Below are 22,184 nucleotides of genomic sequence, written 5' to 3' on the forward strand. Positions count from 1 at the left end.
ATAAGCATGGCAGCGATATCTTGAAACTGGTTGCCCTAGGATGGTAAAAACTGTACTGAAGTGATTTCTAATGAATTTAAATGATTAAGGGATTTTATGTCCTGTAGAAGCGTAATGATATAATCACGGTTGAGAATATCACAAGCCCCTCTTGTTGTATACTCGGGAACCAATAGCAGCTTCTTTAAAGTATTCCCAAGTGGAGGAGATTGTTGATCTGGTCTTTGTAAAGATTCGTTTTCCTCTAGTGGCTTCACTGAGAACATTAAGTGCTCCAATATGGTTGGCTCCTGCTCATATTTTAATCTTCTTAGTGCTTTGGGCTGGTTGAGTACACTTCAGACCGGTAACATCGAAAGGGACATGTATGTCCAAGTGGTCTATTAAATTGCTACTTTACCTTTCTGTTACACCTTTGCCGTTAGAAGGAATATCAAAATTTGGTTGATTTACTCTTTTTATCAGTGTGGATTTATTAAGCAACCATGGGGCTGATGAAGACTTTGGCGGCCACACCACCAGCCTGCGGTGGAGGCAGTTGGGAACAGGCTGCCAAGACAACAGCATTCCGACCCCCACATGATAATGTTCCAGCGGAGCTGGCAGTGTGTTGGCGCTGCAATGATGGCTACAGCACTCCGGCTCTAGTATAAGACTGAAGCCAATGTTGGCCATGCTGCGGTGCTGACAGCCAGTCTGGTGCACTCTGTCACTAGCAAGTCACACACTGCACGCAGCTGACCAACCGGCAGTGGGGTTAAAGCTAATGATCGACAGCTGACATTTGGTTAGGGCAGAATTACCCATGGCTATTCATTGTGGCCCTTTCCCTGCCTTACACTGACCCCTCTGTTTCCTATATTCATATATATATATATATATATATATATATATATATATATATATATATAGTGAACCTTCTGTCAACCTCATATTTATGATTGCATGTCTTTGTAATTTATCTCAGTTGTCCCCTTGATTCAGTGGCTTTCTTCCATTTTTATGGTCTGTCTTGCAGCACAGCCCGTTGGTAGACAATTATTTGTGTATCACCAGAGAGGGGCTTTCACTCCATCCACATTACAGGAGCCAGGAATACATATTTTGATAGGGCAGATGTTGTGTGCATCCGCAAATAAGTGTTTGCCCTCTATGCAGCTGTGATTATTGTGTTTATTTATCCAGTTACCTAAGCTTGTACATTCAGGGGCACAAACATGACATTGGAATTCTGTTAAAGTGTCTTAGATAACTAGTTAATTTATGTTTTTGTCTCTGGCAGCAGCACAAATGTGAGGGGGACAATCCTTAACCAACATGGATTTTTAGGTCTGCCTTGACAGTGGAATTGTCACTTGTCCTTTTAACCTACACCAATATTACTGTATAGTTCTTTGTTTTCTCACAAACACATATCTATTCCAATGCTATTTACTTTTAATGCTTCAAATTATCGTATATTATACCTTTAAAGTCATACCTATTGGTATTTCCAATGTTGTTCTTGTGTTTGTCTTGCCCAGAAGAATTGCGGTCTTACAGCATTCTGATTTGTTGACTTGTATGCTGACACTGCTTGCATCCAGGGCACAACCTTGTTGATTTCTTTTATGTTTTTCTGCTACCTTCCCCATCTGCTGCTTCCCTTTACATTGCCTCCAGACTTCCTCTTATTGACAGTATTGCTTCAGTTGCACCTCCTCCTCCAGCTGGTCCTCTTTCCCACTGTTGACTCCTGTGCTCATCTATCCCAGATCGTTTGTTGCTTCATCTGCTAAATCCCTGTCATTTTTTCTTTAAATATTCCTCCTGATCACCTCTTACTCTACTTGAGTCCCCCTTTCACTGTCCCTCTACAGTTTTCTTTTCCCTTTTGACTTTTTTTCTGCCCACTATACAATTTTCAGTAGGTAATCTTAAAATTGTTTTTTTACCCATTTCAGTATGGTCTCCCCTGAGAATGTTATGCATAGCAGGGACCGAGAAACTGGTCTGTAATATTTGAACAAACCCGTACAATGTTGGCTGCTGTGGATGCATGCACATCCACTGCAGCCATCTTTGAATACGGTGGTCAAGTATTGCAAACGCATTCAGACATAGCTGCCATGGATGCATTCACCATCTTTTAATGTTTTTTTGAATCTTCAGCGTCCTCATAGGTTTTGTAAGTTAAAAAAAGCCATTGACAAATCCACATTCACCTGCCATGGTCAATTGCCTTTTCCATTGGTTGCTTTTTATTCCCATTTGCCTTTCTTCTTCCTGTATTTTACAACACCTATTAGGAGACTTTCATTAGCTTTGTGCTACCTGACTTGCTAAAATGGCAACAAAGAGCGTCACCGTCCTACCAAAAGAAAAAAGCAAAGACACAACAGTTGTGCTCAGCCCATGAAACTCTGGCACAGTAAGCCATAGTTCATTTCTCTGCCTTTGACATCATGTTCTTGAACAAAGTTAGGCGTGTGTCAGGTCTATGCTGGTGATAGGTCCTTGAAATTGCTATACAGACAGTTAAAAGCAGTGTTGGACTGGCCTGCTGGGCAGTCTGCCACCACCAGATGGGCCAGCACGAAAGGGACTGTGTATGATGCATTTATATTTTGGTCCCATGGGCCCTGACAGGATCATAATACCAGCCTGTCTTTAAAGTTTGCCAATCTGGAAGTGCTAGACTGCCCGAACAGCCAGTCCATTACTGGTCAGGTGCGGTAAGTACCACTTTTGATTCTCCTGAGCTGTGTTTGCCAAATGTTCCTATAGTTAGGGCCTACATAGTTCTGTACCAGTAGGCAAGTTCTGTTTTTTCTGTTTGTAACACAGCAGCATATCACCTGGCAACTTAATAATTTCTGGTTCACTGGACAGAAAAACGTGCTTATGGCAGCATTTCTAATAATGCTCATGTTTCATACAATTCGACATACTTCCGTTTTTCGTTTTCTAAGCACTGTAAATAATAGATGTTGTTAACATTGGCAAGTGTACGGTACCTTATCAAGCCAAGAGCTGCGACAGCATTACCAGCCTGCCTAACCCATCTTGTACATATGACTGACGGGTTTGAACACTGATGTTCTGTTTAGTTGTTAGCAGCCAATCACAGTGTTCTAAAACCAGCGATCAGTTGTAATCTGCTAAATGGTGGCTATTCACATTGCTGAAATAGCCTTCTTTTTTAGCGGTTGTGATTATCAGCCATTCAATCTACAGTATGCCCTTCTCTTTATACTATTCTAATTGGCTACTTGGTAGCAAATCAAAATACAAATTAGCTGCCTGCACCTCTTAGATAATGGCATTTCAAACATGTGCGGTTTTCTATGTTTAGCACATTACTCACCCTTTTTTATAGTGGTGGGCATTTGAATTCTGCATGATATATAGTTGCATCTCCTGCCCTGAGTGCCCATCAGCATGTGTCTGGTATCCTGGCTTTTGATTTTATCTTTAGCCTTACACTAATCTACCATGCGCAGAGGCCTTAGCCTGTCCCTTGACATGAGTGGCTCCTGGACAAGTCTGTGCCCTGTAGGATCCCACCAAGTGTGCCCTCGTTGTACAAACAGTGAACTACTGTCCTTGTAATGGGTTTTCTATATAAAGATGTTGTGGCAGCGTACAATGTTTCTTGAATCCATAGTTGTAGCCAGACCTTTTTTCTGTGTCACTGGAGTGGGTACTTATGTAAAGATCAGACTATATGTGCTTATTTGGGTTGTGAGTGTTTGTGTTACATGCATCGTTTGCATGAGTGAACCTGAATAATGGAGTCCTGTGGGATCAATTTTGGACCGCCCCACTCGCAGTCTTATTTACAAGATGGAGGGAAGGTTGCTTTATCAGACAGTGGAGGTGTATTGCTGACATCCCTCAAACTGGAGGGAGGATACATATACACTAAAGTTGGGAAAGAGAAGACAGGGCTCCTTTAGAAATTTGATTAGGCCTGTTGCAGAGAGTAGCTACTGATTAATCTTCCTGTAGCATTGCGGTTTGAGAGATGATGGGAAGGATGGATGGGACAGCAGTGTCTGTTGATCAAGGTGAAAGGAACCCCTTGGGGTGAGAGGGCAGCCTTTTGTTTTTTCCCTGATCACTCTTCAGTGTGGCTTATGACAGCAAGGAGTAGAAAACTTATACCGGTTTGTGCCTTTAGACTAGAGACTACCATGCTGGGAGGCACATATCTCTACACAAAGGCTTTGGAGAACAGACTAAATAGGACACTTGACTTGACTTGAACGACCCAAACCAATTTTGAAAGTGCACCTCCTGTCTGCTTTGACTTTGATTACTTGTCCTGAGGCACCTAAAATCCAGATTGCCAGCTAAAAGAGGGAAGCAGTCTAGAATGCAATGCTTACTTTGTGATTTTGTAGTTTTATCTGAACCACTGAACCCCATCTGGGTAGTGACTGTGTGACCTGATCTGCTGTGCCTTAATTGTGAAGCCGCAGTGTGACCCAAAACCACTGTACCTGCACCCAGTTGCAGCGTGACCCAGAGCAGCAGTGTGACCTGAGATATTGGTGTGCTTGAAGTCATGGTCTACCAACCAATGAATGAGGTCTGTGCAAGTGCTCGCTGTCTGCTGACCCCGGCCATGCATGGCTGCTATGATCTGGCCGGAACAGCTCAAGTGAGGCTGAACCAAGCATTTGCAGGACAAGAACTGAAAAGATCCAGCACTCCACAGAACATCTGCCCTCGACAGCAGTGGCATCAACCATACGAGCCCACTGAATAAGCAAAGGTGAACTCCAGGCTCACACTCTGGGAAGAGACGGAGCAAGCAGTCATCGATAGAACCATGCAGCCTCGAGAAGAATTGACCTCTTTTGGGACTGAAAGAAAGTCATTGAGTGAGAACAAGTGAAGTGAGTTAAAAAGACTCTAACAAAAGAGTACTGGGGTAATCCGCACTTGGGACTAATCACACTAAAACCAGACCCAAGGAGGGAACTGCCTAAACCATTGTGGTGGGAGAGAAGGAGGCGGGGGTAAGAGCAAGATCAGAAGTGGGGTGATGCATACTAATGTGTGAGCTTGCACAATCCCACTTTACCTCCCTGAGAAACTTGTGACGACTTGCCATTGCTGCCACCAAGGGTCCAGTGCTGAAAGGGTTGTACATAGGACAGAGCCAGAGACATCAGAGGCAAACAATCTCAACGCCATGATTCAGACTTGTGCTTTCCCTGTGGCCACTGAACGGGATCAGACACCAGTCCACCCATGGGCCAAATTCTGACACTTTTCTAAAACAAATTGTGTTCAAGAGGCAAACTAAAACAGACAGGGTAGATTCAACTCTGTTAGCATTTTGGCCTAAGGGTTGGCCCACCATAACTGTTAGCATGTCTGATGTATAATTTGTGTCATTTGTTGACAGGGAACTCTTTGTCTAGTGTTACCCTTAGAACATTTGAAGTAAATGCATTGTATGGACTCACTGTTGATTTGGTTAATGTGTAAGGTCACAGTTTAAGAGACCTGCCAAACGACGGCAAAAAACATTCTGATCAGTATTATTTAATGATTATGTAGACATCTGTTTCCAAAGGCACTGAAACATAATTTATGATCAACACCATTTTTTGCTCCTCTTCTCTTCATAGGGAGTACAGACCAAGGGAAGAGGTCACGTTTTTGGATAATGGCACAAAAATATTTGCTGTTACTTCAAAGTCGTACATCTTTGAACCTGAAAAGTCCATTGGAGACCCACATGTTGACATGATCAGAACAATTAACATACCTGCAATGGTAAGAATTTGTTGTCATAGAGAGAAGCACTGTCGCTATTGAAGCTTTGGTTGCATAGCTAATAATAACAATGCCGTCTAATGATTATCTGATGCAATGTACATCACCAAGAGTGGAGGTAATCCATTGTTCACAGCTTTTCTTTTGAGTCCTTATCTTGTTATGACTGAAATACAGTCTCATTCAAAACATATTGGCACTGAAATTACACCACATTTGCCCAGTTTGAAGGGATGGGGGCATTCTAAGTAACCTATGCTGACATATGAAAATCCAGAGTCTTGTATCATTACTGAATGTGAAGCCTGTTTTTTATTATTTTGAACTGATGGTTTCTTAAACATGCAGACTCAAATAACTTGAATTGTTGCAGGGCAATTCAAAAACTTAGAAAATGGAAAAATACAGACTCCTCTTTGGCAGTGTAGACAACTCTTTTCTGTTGTGCCTGGGAGATCGACCCTCCTCACTCAGGCAGGCTGCCGGTCTCAATTAGCTGTTTCCCAGAGAGCCTCTTGTATACAAAACGACAAAATGCTTTATTACAAAACTTCAAATAATGTCTCACTACATAGTTTCACTTAAGTTATGAAAAACATCATGCCTCTTGTGACCCTATGAACTTAAGCTTTAACCTAAATTACTACGCATCATTTAATGTAGAACAGCAAATAATAATTAACTTGTCAGTTACACATTGAAAACAGAAAACACATTAGAACACCTGTGTTGCAAAGTCATCCTTTTGACCTGTTCATCCCCATTTTTTTGTTGTTGCTGACAGGTACTGATGGAAAATCATTGACTGTTCCCTGGGATCTGCTAGCCAGACCCAGGCCAGTGCTGTATTGAAACACACAGGTGGTAGAGTACGTTATGTATTAGGGTACCCTTATACTTGCATGACAGCCCATATAAGTCCCTAGTAGATAATAGGGCAATGGGGTGCCAACTACCTATAAGACCCTAGTAGATAATGAGACATGGAAGTTAGAGGCCCAGCAGATTTGCTGTCCTTTGCATGTGGGCACTGCTGGAGATTTTCTGTCATTCTTAAATGCAGCCTGACTATGCAGACTGCATTTACATGTAAATATTGTCCCTATTCTACTCTGGTGCAATGGGCACTTTAAAAGTGATAATCTACATTATGTGCCCATATTAAATACCCCTAGGTTTTTCCTAGGTGTCCCGGAGGAGGGGGGGTCATGTAACTAAAAGCAGGGTCTTTATAAGCCCTGGTGAGGGAAAACTGTTCATTTCATTACCCCCCCCCCCTCCATTGTAGATACAGGGCTCCATAGGCGAACATTGCAATATTGTATTTGATTGTAAATATTGTTAGGAAAGGTGTAGAAATGTCATTCCAGGGTTTAAAAGATTTGTTTTGATAAATCCAGCAATTTGCCACTGTTGAATTTATCATCACTTATACAGAAAATAAGTTTAGGCGTTCCTTTCTGTAAGCCAGTGTTCAGCCTTCTGGAGGTGTCCCCCTAATTGGTCAGTGCCAACAGGATTAGCAAGGCTGCTTTGATTAGGTGATAAGTGGCTGTCCACTGGAGAGACAATCTTCTAAATGGAGCTCTGCAGCTGTACAGGAATGCCAGAGCAGGGGGAGGGGTAATAAAACATCCAGCTTTAAAGTAGAGCACGACAGACAGGGAATGCCATGTCAACTACCCTCACATCCTATACCCCTCAGCCAGGTAGCAGGCTTAAGGAAGGAATTTGCAGATGTTAGGAGGGGGAGAGCTATAGAAATGAGCCACACTGGGAGTTGGTTTAGTTAGCTCTGACTGCTCTGCAGAAATGTCACCTGTCATGGATTCTGGAAGAATGGTGCTTTCTGGGACAGGAATATGCCACATTTTGGAGGAATTGGTCATGCACCTGTGTGTCACCCGGCGTCCTATTTGTAAGGGGCACCCCCTTCCTGATACCCAGGAGCTGTGAATAAATATGTGACAGTTGCATAGCCTCTCAATTCTGCTGCCTCAAACTACAGGAGAAATAAGTACTGTCCTGCTGGAATCTGGATTTGCACCCTTGGCCTGCGCTTTTGAGTGAACTGTGCCTGCTGTACAATATGGTACAACAACCCTGGGGACTGTGCCTTGCTTCAGGAAGGACTCAGGAGTGGATTCCCCGCAGCTACAGGTTAACAGAGCTTCACCTGCATCACCCCCAGCAAGAGTCCCCAGCCTCGAGGGTATCCAGTGGACTGTTAAGGATTTGGCCAGGTGCATTGTGGGAATTGTGGCCCCAACCTTCCAAGGACCATCCAAGGGATTCTAGACCCTTCGATTTGTGTTTTGAACCCTTTGGACCTGCAAGGAGAACTTCAGGAAACATCTGCTGAAGTTGAAAGAACTTTTGTGAAATAGCTCCAGGAGGTGACCGACTCAACCCGGTAAGTCAAGCTGGGGAACCCTCACCGAATCTAGCCTGGGTTTCAAGTTTGACTTCCAAGATTTGACCGAGAGCTTCCTTAAAATCCAGCTGGTGGAATCCGGCCTGGTGATGAGCATCGATTACCCTCAGAAGAAAAAGCTCCAGAAAGGTTTCTAAGTGGGAAGGTAAAATTTTGACAGAGGCCTCCCGCTTAGTGTATCCGGCCAGGGCTCCATTGCAGTCAGCGTCAGACTTTGACTTTGGCCTGGTCTACTGCTTCCAGATGTCCCGATTTGGCGCTTTGTATTTCTAAGCACTTGAAAGTGTTTATTCTTTAAAAATTCAAATCTCCGGTTCCCTACATTGGATGTTTGTTGTTTTGGTGTATATTTACTTATACAGATACAACCTATTTTTATAAATTGGTGTGGGATTTTTATTGTGTGTTGTATCTTACTTATTTACTGTATTGGTGCTTTTGAGTGCTTTACACCCTTGTTTCCTAAGTTAGGTCTGCCTGCTCGGTTACAACTACCAAGGGTTGAGCAAGGGGCTAATTTACCAAGACCTTTACTGACCCTGTATTGTGTTAGTGGCCTTATTGCCACTGGTAGGTGCATACTTACCACTACTGGTGACCCAGTTTCTAACATCCTGTAACCCCAAACTCTGGCTCAATCCCCTACATATTCTTCATTGTAGCTTTAACAGTGCTTGGCGAAATAACAATTCTTTGTTCTTGAATACATGCATATTTGCAGTAAACACAGTTTTCATGTGGTGTGCTTTATTATTGTCAACCTTAGACCTCCGTATAGTCTGAACTGATTAGATTTCCTGTTCCCATTGTCTAATCAAGTTGCAATCTATGTGAAAACACAAGTTACCGGCCAGTGAGCCTGTATGTTTAAGTCCTAAATTTTCTCATGCTTACTAAACACAAGTTGGCCTTTAATTGCAACGGTTTTAAGTTACTTATTCCTTTATGTCTTCAGGTGAACTCTTGCCCCTTATTTCATTCAGTATTATTTTGGGCCTACAGTGTACTTTAACTAAGTACAGCTGCGTAGCTCTTTCAGTTGGTGCCTGTTGTTGTGTTATGTTTTCATATTCAAAGTTTATTTCATGATTTAGAACTCCTAAGAGGTCCACATTAAAATAGAAAGAAAAAACAGAACAACACAATGAACAAGCGCATAAAAAACAAAGAAATATAATTTAGAAATTATTATAAGCAAAGTGTACCGCTAAAATAACATAAGAGAATAAGTGATTATTTAAAAAGATTAATATAAATTTAAAAATGCTTTAAAAAGTAAAAAACTTGAAAGCAAGACATTCCATTAGAAGGATTATATAGGAATTTGAGAGCCTTTCCCAATGTTCATGCGGTAAGTTTGAAGAAGAGAGGTTTCAACCGCTTTCTACACAATAGCAGTAATGATGGACAAACAAATAGGACATATTTTAAATGCTTCTTGTAACAATACAGCAAGTATTTACTGTATTGTTACATGTAGCATGTCGTTGGCTGTAGTTAATTTTTGTGCACTATTTACTGACAGGCTAATGTGCATGAAACATTTTGTTTGAGATGATCTGGATTTATTCACGAGCACAATATCACTATTACACAGTAGTGCACGCAGGACGTTATTCACGATTAGTGGTGTTATCGTGGCACTGTATAATTGTGTGATTGGTTGGAAATTAAGGGTTTGACTTAATCACTGGTTAGCTTGAAGAGTGGTTCTCTTTCTTTTGAGTGGTCTTCGGAGTGTTTATAAACAATATATCTTTCCTCTCACTTAATCTTGGGGGTTTTGATTTTTGATTTGGCATTTGTAAATCTGGGGTTCTTCACATAATATTTTTTTATTAACGTTTGAGCATTTTGGTTTACAACTCAAGCAATTTGTTTTGATTTATAGCCCTGAAGAAGTCGTTTGGACAAATCAATTTCCCCTGACGAAACACGTGTTGGCTTGAAGCTTGAAATGTATTTTCATGGATCAATTGGTTTGAAGCTTGAAATGTATTCTTATGGATCAATTGCAGTATGAAATGAAGATGTAATTTGAATAAGGCTTGGAATATGTTCTTATGGATCAAGTGCTGGATGAAGTGAAGATCTCATTCAAATAAATTATTGGATTCACACTGGACATTGCGAAATTTTGTCAAAAATTTAAAAGAAGCTTACTTAGTATTTTTGAGGTGCCTTACTGTGTTTCTATTGTATTCTTTTGGGTTTATATTAAACCTGTTAGGGATGGGTGTTTTTCCCTCGTAAGGGCACCTTTTAGGGTTTGGCTAATAGGGCTGATTTGTATCTTGAGCGCCTATTATTCCCTCATTATCACACCCCGTTAGTTTAAAAAAACATTGGATAGAAGCTGCATTAGGTCCATTTAAACAATGGGTGAGTTTCTATAAGTACTAAGTAACGGGGTGGTCCATATCCTTATCCAGTATAGCAAGGGTTTTAAAACTAGTATGTCTGAAATCCAATTAAGATCAAAATAAATAGGAATTAAAGAAATGCGTGGGCATGCAAGTAATCCTCTAATAAAATTGTTCTCGCTCACACACAATCTATGAGCTTCACAGTGGCCCCACACCTCAGCACCATAGTTAGCAGTGTTCTGTGTTTAAGCTGGGGATACAGCTCTTGCACCAGTCCTCTTATACAACTGCAGAATGGCACCTGACCTATGTTGCAGGATAAAAATGTTCTTATTAATCTGATCCTCCCATTTAAAATTATTTGAAATCCTGACACCAAGATAGTCTACAGAACCAACTCTGTCCAAAGGGACACCATCTATAGAAAGTATGCATCACTTGGGTGGGCCAGGATTAAGCGCCATCAGTTTTGTTTTGCTAACATTCAATTCAAGCCCACGATCTGCACAAAAACCTGTAAACCTATCTATAAGGATCTGTAGCCCTTTTGGAGTTTTAGAAATGAGGCGGAAATCATCCGCAAAGAGTAACATGGGATTTGTTTGAGCATTAAAAGTGGGGGCATTTTTCTGGGAAGAAAAGGCTTGCACCGCCCCATTTATGTGTTAGGTAAATAGCACAGGTGCCAGAGCGCAACCTTGTCATACCCCACTGCTGTATTGGGATGTGGTCAGTTAATTCCCACCATTTACTCCACCTCACCAGGGTGTATATACCTTCATGGACCCGCACTAGAAGGTGAATTAAGTTCCAAGGTATGCATACTTTGTCTAAAACCTCCTGTAGTTTCCGTCTGGGAACCAAATCAGAAGCGGACTGAAGGTCCACGAAAGCACCATACAGACTTTGTTTAGAAAGTTTTACATATTTCTAATGTAAAAGAGCCAGTCGGAAGACTTGGTCTACAGTACAAGTTTGGGGTCTAAATCCCACCTGACGAAGGGACAACACATGATTATCATCTACCCACTCTAAAAGCCTATCCAAGACCTGCTTTGCAAAACTTTTCTGTAGATTATCAATAAGACCGATAGGTCTGTAGTTAGCAAGGGAGCTCGCTTCTCCCTTTTTGTAGATAGATATAATTTCAGCACCTTTCAGGTAGCAGGGATAGGGCCCCCTGCTGCTATAGCATTGGATAACATATTTATGTAACTACACCAGATTTTTGGCTCGGATTTTATCAGGACCAAAGGCTTTGGAGAATTTCAGGGAAGCAATTGCAGTGCTAGTTTCTCCCCAGGAAAAAACAATGCGGTCATCAGAACTACTATGGCCCACCCTGGGCCCACCTGGCAAGGGGTTCGGGTCGATCTGCCTCGAGAGAAAAGAGTCACCACTAATTTCACCACCATGCAAAGCATAAAGGTTGGAAAAGTGGTCAACCCAACTCTCTTGTTGGATGTAATAGTGATTGAAACTGCCTCCCTCGTTGTAATTTTGGGAGAGTAACTTCCAAAAAGGACCTATTGTCATTTGAATTAATTGCTTCAAGCAGGTTCTGCCAAACAGTATCACCCCAGTTTTTCTTTGCCTGCGCTAGTGCTTTATTAAAGACCGCTCTAGCCGACCTAATCCGCCCCTGTGAGTGAGACACGACTGCTGTCTTTTATGCTGATTTAGCCTTTAAACAATCTTTGTTAAACCACTTATTATATTTAGTGTGTGTAGTGTAGACAATCCTCTTGGTAGTAGTCTTACTATAGAAAATACCCTGTAGTTTAAGAACCAGGGTCTTGTGAATACCAAGAATTGGAGTATTTTCAACTTCAAAGTCCTCATAGTAAGATAAAGCATTAATAAACAATTTATAGGTCTCCTTGCACAGAAAGGGGTTTGCCATCACCTTCAGCCAGGTAACACGTTTATAACCATTGGTCAATAATGGCTCAGGCACCAAGGTGGAATCATTATTTTGAGTTCTCAGAAATACATCACTACGCAGGGTAAGCAGTAAGGAATTATGATCGCTATCATGGTGAAAGTCAACCTTCATGTCCTCCAACATGGGCCTCAATCTAACATTGACTAAAAAGTAATTGATAATGCTGTTTTGCTCTCTGCGCTTAAACGTAAAAGCGCTGCGGTGATCAGAGAGAGTATGGCCATTACAGGCCCTAAGCCCTTGCTTAAGACACAGTGCTGTTAGCTGAAGGGGGGCATGCAAATAAATAGACAGTAGTTTTCCCATCAATCGGGGATACCCCAGAGCTTGTCCTCATCTGCGATCAAATCGCTACTATAAGGGGAGGGTTTAAAGGAGTAATTAACTTCACCGGCGACCACTAAATTAATAGAGTGGGATAATGTATCAGTAAAATCAATCAGTTGAGCCAGTTTCTGAGACTCTACAACCTGTGGCACTGATCTAGCATACACGTTGATTATAACGAGCCTAAAACCTTGCTTAAAGTCAAGCTGGATGCCTAATAGGTCTAGACAGTCTTTTGTTAGAGCTGAGTAAATACACTGCAAAGTTTTGTTTATTATTATCAGAAGCCCACCCTTAGCCTGACTGCTGCCACCAGCAGCAGGTTGGACCTCTACATGATAAGATCGAAAACCATCCAAGAAGACTGGGAACAATGCCCAGGTCTCCTGGAAAATGATGCGTATATCTTCTTTATTAACATAAGCGACCCACTCGGGGACCATTAATTTATTACCCAGCCCTGCCAAGTTCCAAGACATGATAGATAGCCTAGGACAATTCTCCCTAATATTAGACTCTGGACTGCCTCCCCTGTCCCACAATCAACAGGCCCAAACAACATACCATCCTTACTTACATGGGCTTCTATTGGAATTTCAGCATGAGAGTTAATGTGTAGTCAATTAATAGCATTCAAATCAGAAGGGTTACTATCTACCAGAGCAGGTGCATTTGGTTGGCTGGGAACAACCTTTTCATCAACTATTTCCCTGGAAAGTCTAGGTGTAGTAATAACAGGCGGAGATAGTTTTAGCCTGATGCCTACCCCAAAAAGGTTTCTAAGATAACAGGTGTGCAACTCAACGTCTATAAGGTTAGTCACTTACAGCTTATTATTAAAAAGAGTAGAGATAAATTTGACCCTTGCGGACTGTCTTGTAGCTTCTGCAATATCTGCTCTGATAACAGAAAGACATTTGTGCTGTACTTTTGCCAATAAATGATCTTATTCTTCAGGGAGTCCTGAGTTTTCAGGAATGCAGATTAAATGTTTGGCACCCCGACCATAAAAATAGTTCTCCCTAACTTCTCCTCACCCTGGGCCTGTTGCAGTATTATTGATGGCCTTGCATCGGGCAAATACTGAAAGTGCCTTAGTGGTCCTCCCTCTTGCACCCTTGTAGCATCCCCAACAGGCACCTGAGTACAAGCCCCTCTTTGATAAAGGGCTTAGCGAGGTTGCCCTGCTTGATAGGAGTACTCCCCTTTACATCTGAGTCGTACTTACACCTTCTTGCCCCAGAGGAGAACTTTATTCCCTCAGCAAGAGGAGAAAGTTGGCGGATAGGGGGCTGGTCACTAATCATGGTAGACCCCAGGGGCTGAACATCAGAACCTTCTGGTGGAACAGTGCCAGGGGTCCCTCTCCCCAATGTGGGGAATGCCCTGTACACACTCCGCCCCATACAACTGCAGCTAGAAGGCTGGCCAGGTACCCCTATTACTTCATCCAGCAACAGCAGTTCCAGTTCTTGACTTTCTTGAGTGTACAGATACCAAGTCGTGACAACAGCAGGGTCTCGAAGGGCTCCCAAGGATGTTTTGGCCAAGAGTTTGCCTCCACCAGGCTTCCCAATACATACAGAGGAATCATTGTCATGGGGGCTTCAACAGGCTTCCCAGCACAAACAAAAGGAACATCACCATCGGGGCCCCCAACCTCCGGAAGTGGGCCATACCGATTGGAGCACCAGTTGTTTGGAACCACCACAACCTCTGGACTTAAGGTGTGGCAGGGGGGCAGCTCTCCTACAACAATACTTCCCTTAACACACTGAGAGACCATGGGGCCTTCACATTGGTAAGCAGTCGGCCTATGGGATAATGCTTCGCTTGCGTTTTGGGCTACTTCCTTTTAATCCAGGCTTACTTGTGGAATTAAATAGCCGAACCCTTTTCTTAAACATATCAGGGAATTTATTTTCCCAGGGACCACAATTTACAGACTTTTTATTTACATTGCTTCTTAACATGGCCTCCACTTCCTCAAGGTGTCAATATCCTCTAATGTATTGTTCTCCTTGCTAGCTTTGTTAGTCAGGTGTTGCTTGGATTTCTTTGGGCCATGTGTATAAGCAGGAGCATCTGCAGCTTTCTGCTTGCCCATGGCTACTAATATAGGTCTAAAACTATACAAATATTGCCAGATATTATTGCTACTAAAATCTAAATTTGGCACTTACTTCTAGAGTGACTTCTAGAGCGACATAGGGAGTGCCCAGCCCAGCCTCTTTCGGGCGCTGCGGGGGAAGACCTGCACTTTATGTAGCATGTCACTGCTGGGGTCCAGAAAGCAGTGGAGGCTGGGGGATGAAGTCCCATCCCAGCGTGGCCCAAGAAAGCAAGGGATTCCCTCTGTTGAGTACCTCCCTCATCAGCAGTCAGGTAACCTCATTGAGCAGCTCTCTCTCAGGAATCCAGTGATTACATCCAAGGAGTTCCACTGCTTTTGTCCTTATACATGTGGCTCGCGTGTGTAGCTCCACTGCAGTCACCTCTTCCCAGGAGGTCAGTACGCGGCATGGAAGGGACCTCTCCTTGGGATCCAGTGCAATCCTTCCATGGGCTGCGAAGCTTGTATGTCTCCGCAGGAGCCTCGGTATCGCCAATGTCTTCTGCTCAGTGACTCTCACAATGTACCTCTCCTATGGACGCCCTTGCTGCTCGCCCCTCCTGCAGCTCCTCCTCCTTTAGACCTAAAGGTATTTGCAGATTTTTGCATATTAACTCCGAAGAGCCACTGTTTCTACCCATGTTCAAAGAAATGTGCTCTGGTCAGTCAACTGCTTGACTGTAACAAAATTGTTTGATTGGTAGAAATAAGAGGCAAGGGTTCTATTCACAAAGGAAACTTTCTACAGTGAAGGCGTTCACATTGCTATATCCCCTCCTCTGTCTGCAATTACTGCTTCCTCGCCCCTGCCTCCCTCGTACTGCTGTCCCCCCTTTCTCCTCTACTTTTTTGTAACATATTGAACAGCAGACCGAGCTGCTGTGCAACATAGCTTAAAAAAATGCTACGATGTGGTCAACACTGTTTGTCATGGCACTTTTTTTTATTTTATTTTTTACTTTAAGCTCATGCTGCTATGAAACCTGTCAAAGAAGCATTGTCAAAGCCACTAGATCTCACATAGGTGAGTCCGACTGGTTTTGTCAATGCTTGTTTCTGTCATCACTGAGAAGACACTTTCTTGTTTTGAAAGGGGCGCCTTTGCTGATTGGCCTAATTGATTGTATTACCTTCATGTTCCCGGGCTATTTATTGGCTGCTGAGGGATGCTAGTGGGAATGTGCTCCCACCTCTCATAGAGGCCATTGCATTGTTCAGTGCCCGGCTCCACGAAAATTCATATTTGTCATACTCCCATCTTTTTGCCTTCCACACTTTTACCCAGCACTTTAGCCGGGTTGGAAGAGCACATGTTTAAAACACTCACTCCTGCTATATGATGGCCGGTAGACCATGAGTCAACGATAGAGGTTAGCCGGCAATCACATAACTTTATCCACCCACCACCAACTCTGCTGTTGAGGCCAGCAGCACAAGTGACTAGGCCAGCCGGGCTGTGTTAACCCGTCAGTAAAACTAGGCACATCTTTTCAGCACAGCCGCTTCAACGAGCCAGAGGGAATACATTGAGTCCTATGCCAGGCCAACCTCTGACACAGCTCTTCAGGGGGTGTAGATACCCGGGAAAGGGGCAGGTGCAGTAGCACCAGAGCCCAAGCAGGTGGAAGCCGAAGTGTACCCCAGTTATGCTTGATTTGTACTACCCAACCAGGATCCAATGGGGCTCCTTTCCTTCCCTGCCTTGTGGCTCATGGTGTACTTGCAAATCCAATGGGCTTTGTGGTAAAAAATAAAAAAACAAAAAATAAAACTTGTTTGATTGGGCGAGGGCATGATTGTATGTAAATGTTTTGATAAATAACTGAGTCGAGAGTGTACTAAACTTAATTATGAGTTAGTAGTACTTTTATAAAACATAAAACGTAGTATAAAAACTGGCGTAAAGATCATTATGGAAAGTTAGAAAGTTAAAGATGCTTACAGTGCAAATTAGAAAGATAGTTAAGTTACTTATTCATTACAGTGATCAGTTTCAAGCATATAGCCACAAGTTTTAAGCCTATTACAGCTGGGTCAGTCATTCTGCCTTTTGAAATTTAAAAATTAAGTGCTGTTGAATAACAATGTGCTCTGTTAGTCCAGTTCTTTGAAGCAGGAGAGCTCTTACATTAAGCAGTATGCAAAAATATTAGGGTAATATAGAAAATGTACTAACTGAGCCAAAAATTGCATAATTGGTGTGACATTGTTTATGAGAACTCTTACTTTTTGTTAAATCCTAATATCACCTTAGCTGTCGCAGTTCACAGGAAGCATTCTGTGAGCCCAGGTCTCACATCTGATGCAATTAGCAGTGGTATCTGCCACCCCAAGCTGGGTTACCAAGCCAACCAGGCCTGAGCATGATGGTATAATCACAGGGCCATTAAGATTCTGTTACTGACGCACCTTGCCATCTTCGATGATCTGCCCATATATCTACTGCCCCACCTGAGGGGTACGTCATACCCATTTTACTGGTCCACTGCAGGGCCCTAAGCCACTCCTCATGGGAGGGTTCCACCGGCACTGACCAACGCTTGCAGATCTCCCTTCTAGCCAGGAACGCATGTAAAACAGTAGGGACCACTACAGCCTCTCGAATAGCTCCCCCCTTGGAATCCACGCCCAGCTGCACCAATGCTAAGCTCAGCTGACCTGATTTCCCAGGATTTCAGCTATGAGTTTACCCACCATGCTCCAATGCCTACTAAGCACAGGGCACGAGAAAAACATACATTTGTCGTTTGCCCACAGAAGACCACAGCACCTACAACCAGGAATTGATGGCTGTGTGAATTTTGCAATCTTCTGTGGAGTCCAATGAAGCCTGTTGATGGTAAACAAAAATAATTTAAAAAAAAGATTTCTCTTTAAATTGGCTGGCTGAACCGTGCAGTACAGTAGTCACAGTGAATTGCCATAACTGTGGGAGCTCAGATTCCTGCACGATGCCTTGCCATGCCATCCCTGGCGCAGCTAGACCTTTGTCCTCTGTATCCAGACATTTCCAGTATCATAAGGAAACTTCGTTGTTAATAGTAGTTGGTCTCTGCATAAGTAATTCCACCTCCCAGTCTCTGCAGGATTCCTGCTTGGTACTGGCAAACAAGGAAAAAACTGCTGGTATTTGAAACTAGACCACAGCCCCTCTGCTTTTTCCTTCAACTCTTCCCATTGTATCAAACCTTGCTTTGTAGTCAGATCCCACCAGCTCAATAACTCAGCCCTTCTGAGGGGAAGTCTCAGCCCATCTTATAAATACTTGGGAGTACCGGGGAAAACACACACAGGTGCATAACTTGAGTAGTAACCTATACCCATTAGCTTTCTAACTCTGTATCATAGTGTAAGGGCTGCACTCAGTACCTTTAGCCAGACCTTTTCAAGAACTGTGGTGCCCTAAATTTATATGGAACACCTCAGCTGTCATTTCGGAAAGGATCATCTCCCATGTTGAATCGTCTGGGATCCACAAGAGTATCCTGCAGTTCTTAAATTGGAAAGCCCCATGGTACAAATTTAAATCTGGTAGAGCCCGCCCCGCTCCCAACAGTCTCCTTCTCAGGTTTTTTCAAGGAGAGTCCCCCGCACTGCCCCACAAAAAAACGTATACCGTAATTTTCTCTAGTATCTTAGCAATATAATTCCTAGGAAATTCAAGGGGGATACAGTTGAAGAGATAGGTCAGCTCAGGGAGGATTCACATTTTTATTAAGTTTACTCTACAGTAGTTCGTCAACAGCATATTCCTCCACCTACATAGCAGCTAATCAATCTCCTTTGCCACTCTTGCTAAATTAGGAGCCGGAACTTCCCTAAGTGACTGGACAACTGTAATACCCAAGTATTTCAAATCTGAGACTACTCTCTCCCAATTGTCTATATTCCAGCACATAATTTCTGATTTTTCAGTATTCACTGAGTACCCTGACAAGGCACCAAACTCCCCTGCTAGTTCCTCTACCCGGGGGACAGTCTGGGCAGGGTCAGATGATCAGATCATTGGCATAGAGCGCAGCTTTGACTTTCTGTAGTTTATGGTAAAAGGAATTACTTCTTTGTGCCTTCTAAAACATTGGGTGAATGGTTCAATATATACATCAAACAGGAGAGGGGGAAGGGGGCACCTCTACCACATACCACTGGAAATCATTAAACATAATTCTGGCTGTGGAGTTGGTTTATAGGTTCCGCAGAGTGGAAATAAAACATGGGTTGAAACCTAATACCGCCAACGCTTCCCACAAGAAAACTCAGCAGACCTTGTTGAAAGCCTTAGCTGCGTCGATGGCAGCAACTGCCAATGGAGCCAACCAGTTAGGGGGGAGATCAATACAACCAACTAACTGTTGTGTGAGCTTGTGAATTTGGTGCTTAGGTACAAACCCCTTCTGATCTCGATTGATCAACTAGGGTGCTATTTTGACCATCTGCCAGCTAGGATGCTAGCAAAGACCTTATAATCTGCATTTAAGAGAGCGATTGGCCAATACGAGCCCGCCTTCTTGGGATCCTTAGCCAGCTTCAACAACAAAATTAACGTGGCCTCCTTCCATGACTGCAGGATCTGACCATTGTCTATATATATACTACTAAACAATTCTTCCCAGATCGGCACAGTCACCTCTTTCAGCCTCTTATACTGCTCTGATAGAATAGCATGTGGCACCAATTGCCTCTCTTCCCACCTCAGTAAGATCTGGTAGATCCCTATCCCTCTACCGATTACTCATATCTTCTGGTAGCAGACAGACCTCCTCAGTATGTAGTCCAGCAAACATGGCTACCAGCTGCTTCCACTTATTTCTTAAAGATATTTCCCTGTGGATTGATAATTAGCTCCTTCATGATATTCCTAGATTCCTCTGACTTTGCTTTCCAGGCCAGCAGCGCCCCTGCCTTCCTCCCATGTTCAAATGAATTGGCGCTCTTGGCCATCCATCTCTCCCAACACATTTTTCCAGCATGAGCTTGAAATTTAGCTGGGCCTCATCCAACGTCTTTTGAATCACTGCTTTGTTCAGAGAAGGGTCTTGCCCATCATATTCTCAAAACCCTTTGGGTTCCCTTCCAGTACCCCAATATCTTGTTCCATGGCTATCCAGGCTGCCTTTTCTGATCTATGCTTCCAACAGGCCAGACTATGCACCTCCCTGCGCAGAAAGGCTTTAGAAGCATCCCAATCTACCACAGGGGAGGTGGACCCTTTATTATCCTTAAAAACGTCCCTGCTGGTCTTCTCCAACTTTAGTATATTTTCATCACCTTGCAGAATAGTGCACTTAACTGTCCATCTGAAGGTCTGCCTTCGCACCAGACATTTAACAGTAATATGCAATTAGATAGAGATCCAGAGATTACGTAGGGACCCTTTTAAAGGGAACCCCAAACACACAAAACCCAGGAAGATCTTAGTGAACTTTCTCTCTTACGCGTTCAAAGAAGTAATTTTGGGCACTGCGGCGGTTGGGGTTTAGAGGGGAGTGTAGTGTACATGAGTCCCTCCTGGGGAGTGATCTAATGGCATTAGATATGGGTGGCGTTCCTCAGGGAGGGGTAGTGGGTAGGAGCACTGGGTGGGGAGCAATTGGGGAAAAAGAAAAGAAAAAAGAAAAAAAAAATGGTCCTCATGTTCCCTGAATTTTCATTGCTCTCCCTGATGTCATCAATTGTATATCCTGCATATACGCACATAAGTCAGGGCGGTGGGTGAAAAAAAAATGATATTATTGTAAGGCAGGAAAATAAATATGTTTTCTTATGTAAACTGTCAATGGTTTAAGATTACAAAAAGAAGCAAAGGATAACTTTGCGTAATCTTGAGGAGAGCGAGTTCAGGTTATAGTTCTGCAGGAGACCCACTTACCCTCGTCAGAGGGTAGAAGTCTGTTCTCGAAGTACAGATGGATCAAGAGCAATGTAGTTTCAGATCAGATGGAATTGTGTAAGGGGGTTGCTATTTTGGTATTTTGGTGAGGAAAGCAGAGGGTGTGGAGATTCTGGACTCAAAATGAGAAATGTTACATGGAGCAGTAAGCGATAATACTAGGAAAGTAAAGTAAGTGTACTTTCCTACCCAAAAGTATACGTGAAAAAAATAGCAGAATTGGTGTGAAATTGTTTTATCATTGCAAGGTGTGCTTATTGTGGCACACTGTAACTTTTGAAAATTGCTAATTGTGGCACTGATGTCTTGAAGTGGAATATTGCATTCTTTCTGGAGTACTTGTTGAATATTGCTCTCCAGTTTGTTTGATATGTCCATTTTGGTTAGTGCTGACAAAAGGTGGGACCCCTACCTTAAACATTGATGGCCTAGCTTAACCATCTGGAGAAGAGGGGTTGCTTTTTGTACCTAATTATCCCTACAACAACCTTCCCTTCTTTTGACATGCTGTTGTGCGCTTCTTAATTCTCTCCCTCCAAACTTTTTTTGATGTTCTCTGAAGACACTAGCATTCACTGTAGATCCCAAATGAAAAATAAGAGAATCGATGCGAAGGCACAGAAATATTAATTGATTCACTAGCCCTTTCAAGTAAGAGATAGTTATCCACTGAGTGGTAAGTTCAACTAAAACGTTGCATAAATACTCTGAGGAATACCACTATAGGGATGCTTCCTGATGTATCTAAACTTTTTAATTCCAGCTTGACAGCACAGCTGTCTGTAAGATATTTTGTTACAGTTAAAAGTATATATAGAGAGGGCCTTGACTTCAGGTTTACTCTCTCACTTCATGCTTTTGGTTACTTGCAGCAATACATTTGTGAATTAGGTCTAAAGTGGGGATGTTCTTGCAGCAGAATATCATATTTCTCCAGGCTAGTAAACAGAAATTCTGGTATATATTTGCACAGGCGCTTGTATATACATTTTGCATACATTTCTGACTTCCATGACCCTCACAAAGAATGCTGAGGGTACTCGAAGAATCTCTGCTATATAAAAAAATCCTAGAAGTACTAACATGGATAGCCTTTTTCTACCCACATAAAAGACCACTGAAGTAGATTTGCACATTCTCATGTTGTTTTGTTTTTGTTCTTTATGAGGAAATCCTTTTTCTCCATGGTGGGTGGAAACATTTTTACCCTGTGGATTAAACTTTTACCAACATCCCTTCAACATTGAGGACTTTTTTCCTTATTTCGACTCAGAAAATGCGTTTGCTCCTTCCCTTGGAGTGGAGTACATTATTTAATGTTTTATATGGAGGAAAAC

General features: G+C 42.7%; 1 protein-coding gene across 1 annotated transcript in view; it reads left to right on the forward strand.

Moving 5' to 3' along the window:
* Positions 1–22,184, forward strand: part of SCARB2 (scavenger receptor class B member 2) — a 420,920-nt gene that overhangs the window by 168,620 nt on the left and 230,116 nt on the right. Inside the window, exon 3 of the mRNA XM_069236840.1 lies at positions 5,625–5,772. Within this exon, the coding sequence (XP_069092941.1) occupies positions 5,625–5,772 (148 nt within the window). The remainder of the gene's footprint in view (positions 1–5,624; positions 5,773–22,184) is intronic.

The sequence above is a fragment of the Pleurodeles waltl genome, chromosome 1_2 (assembly GCF_031143425.1).
Source record: "Pleurodeles waltl isolate 20211129_DDA chromosome 1_2, aPleWal1.hap1.20221129, whole genome shotgun sequence".
Taxonomy (NCBI): domain Eukaryota; kingdom Metazoa; phylum Chordata; class Amphibia; order Caudata; family Salamandridae; genus Pleurodeles; species Pleurodeles waltl.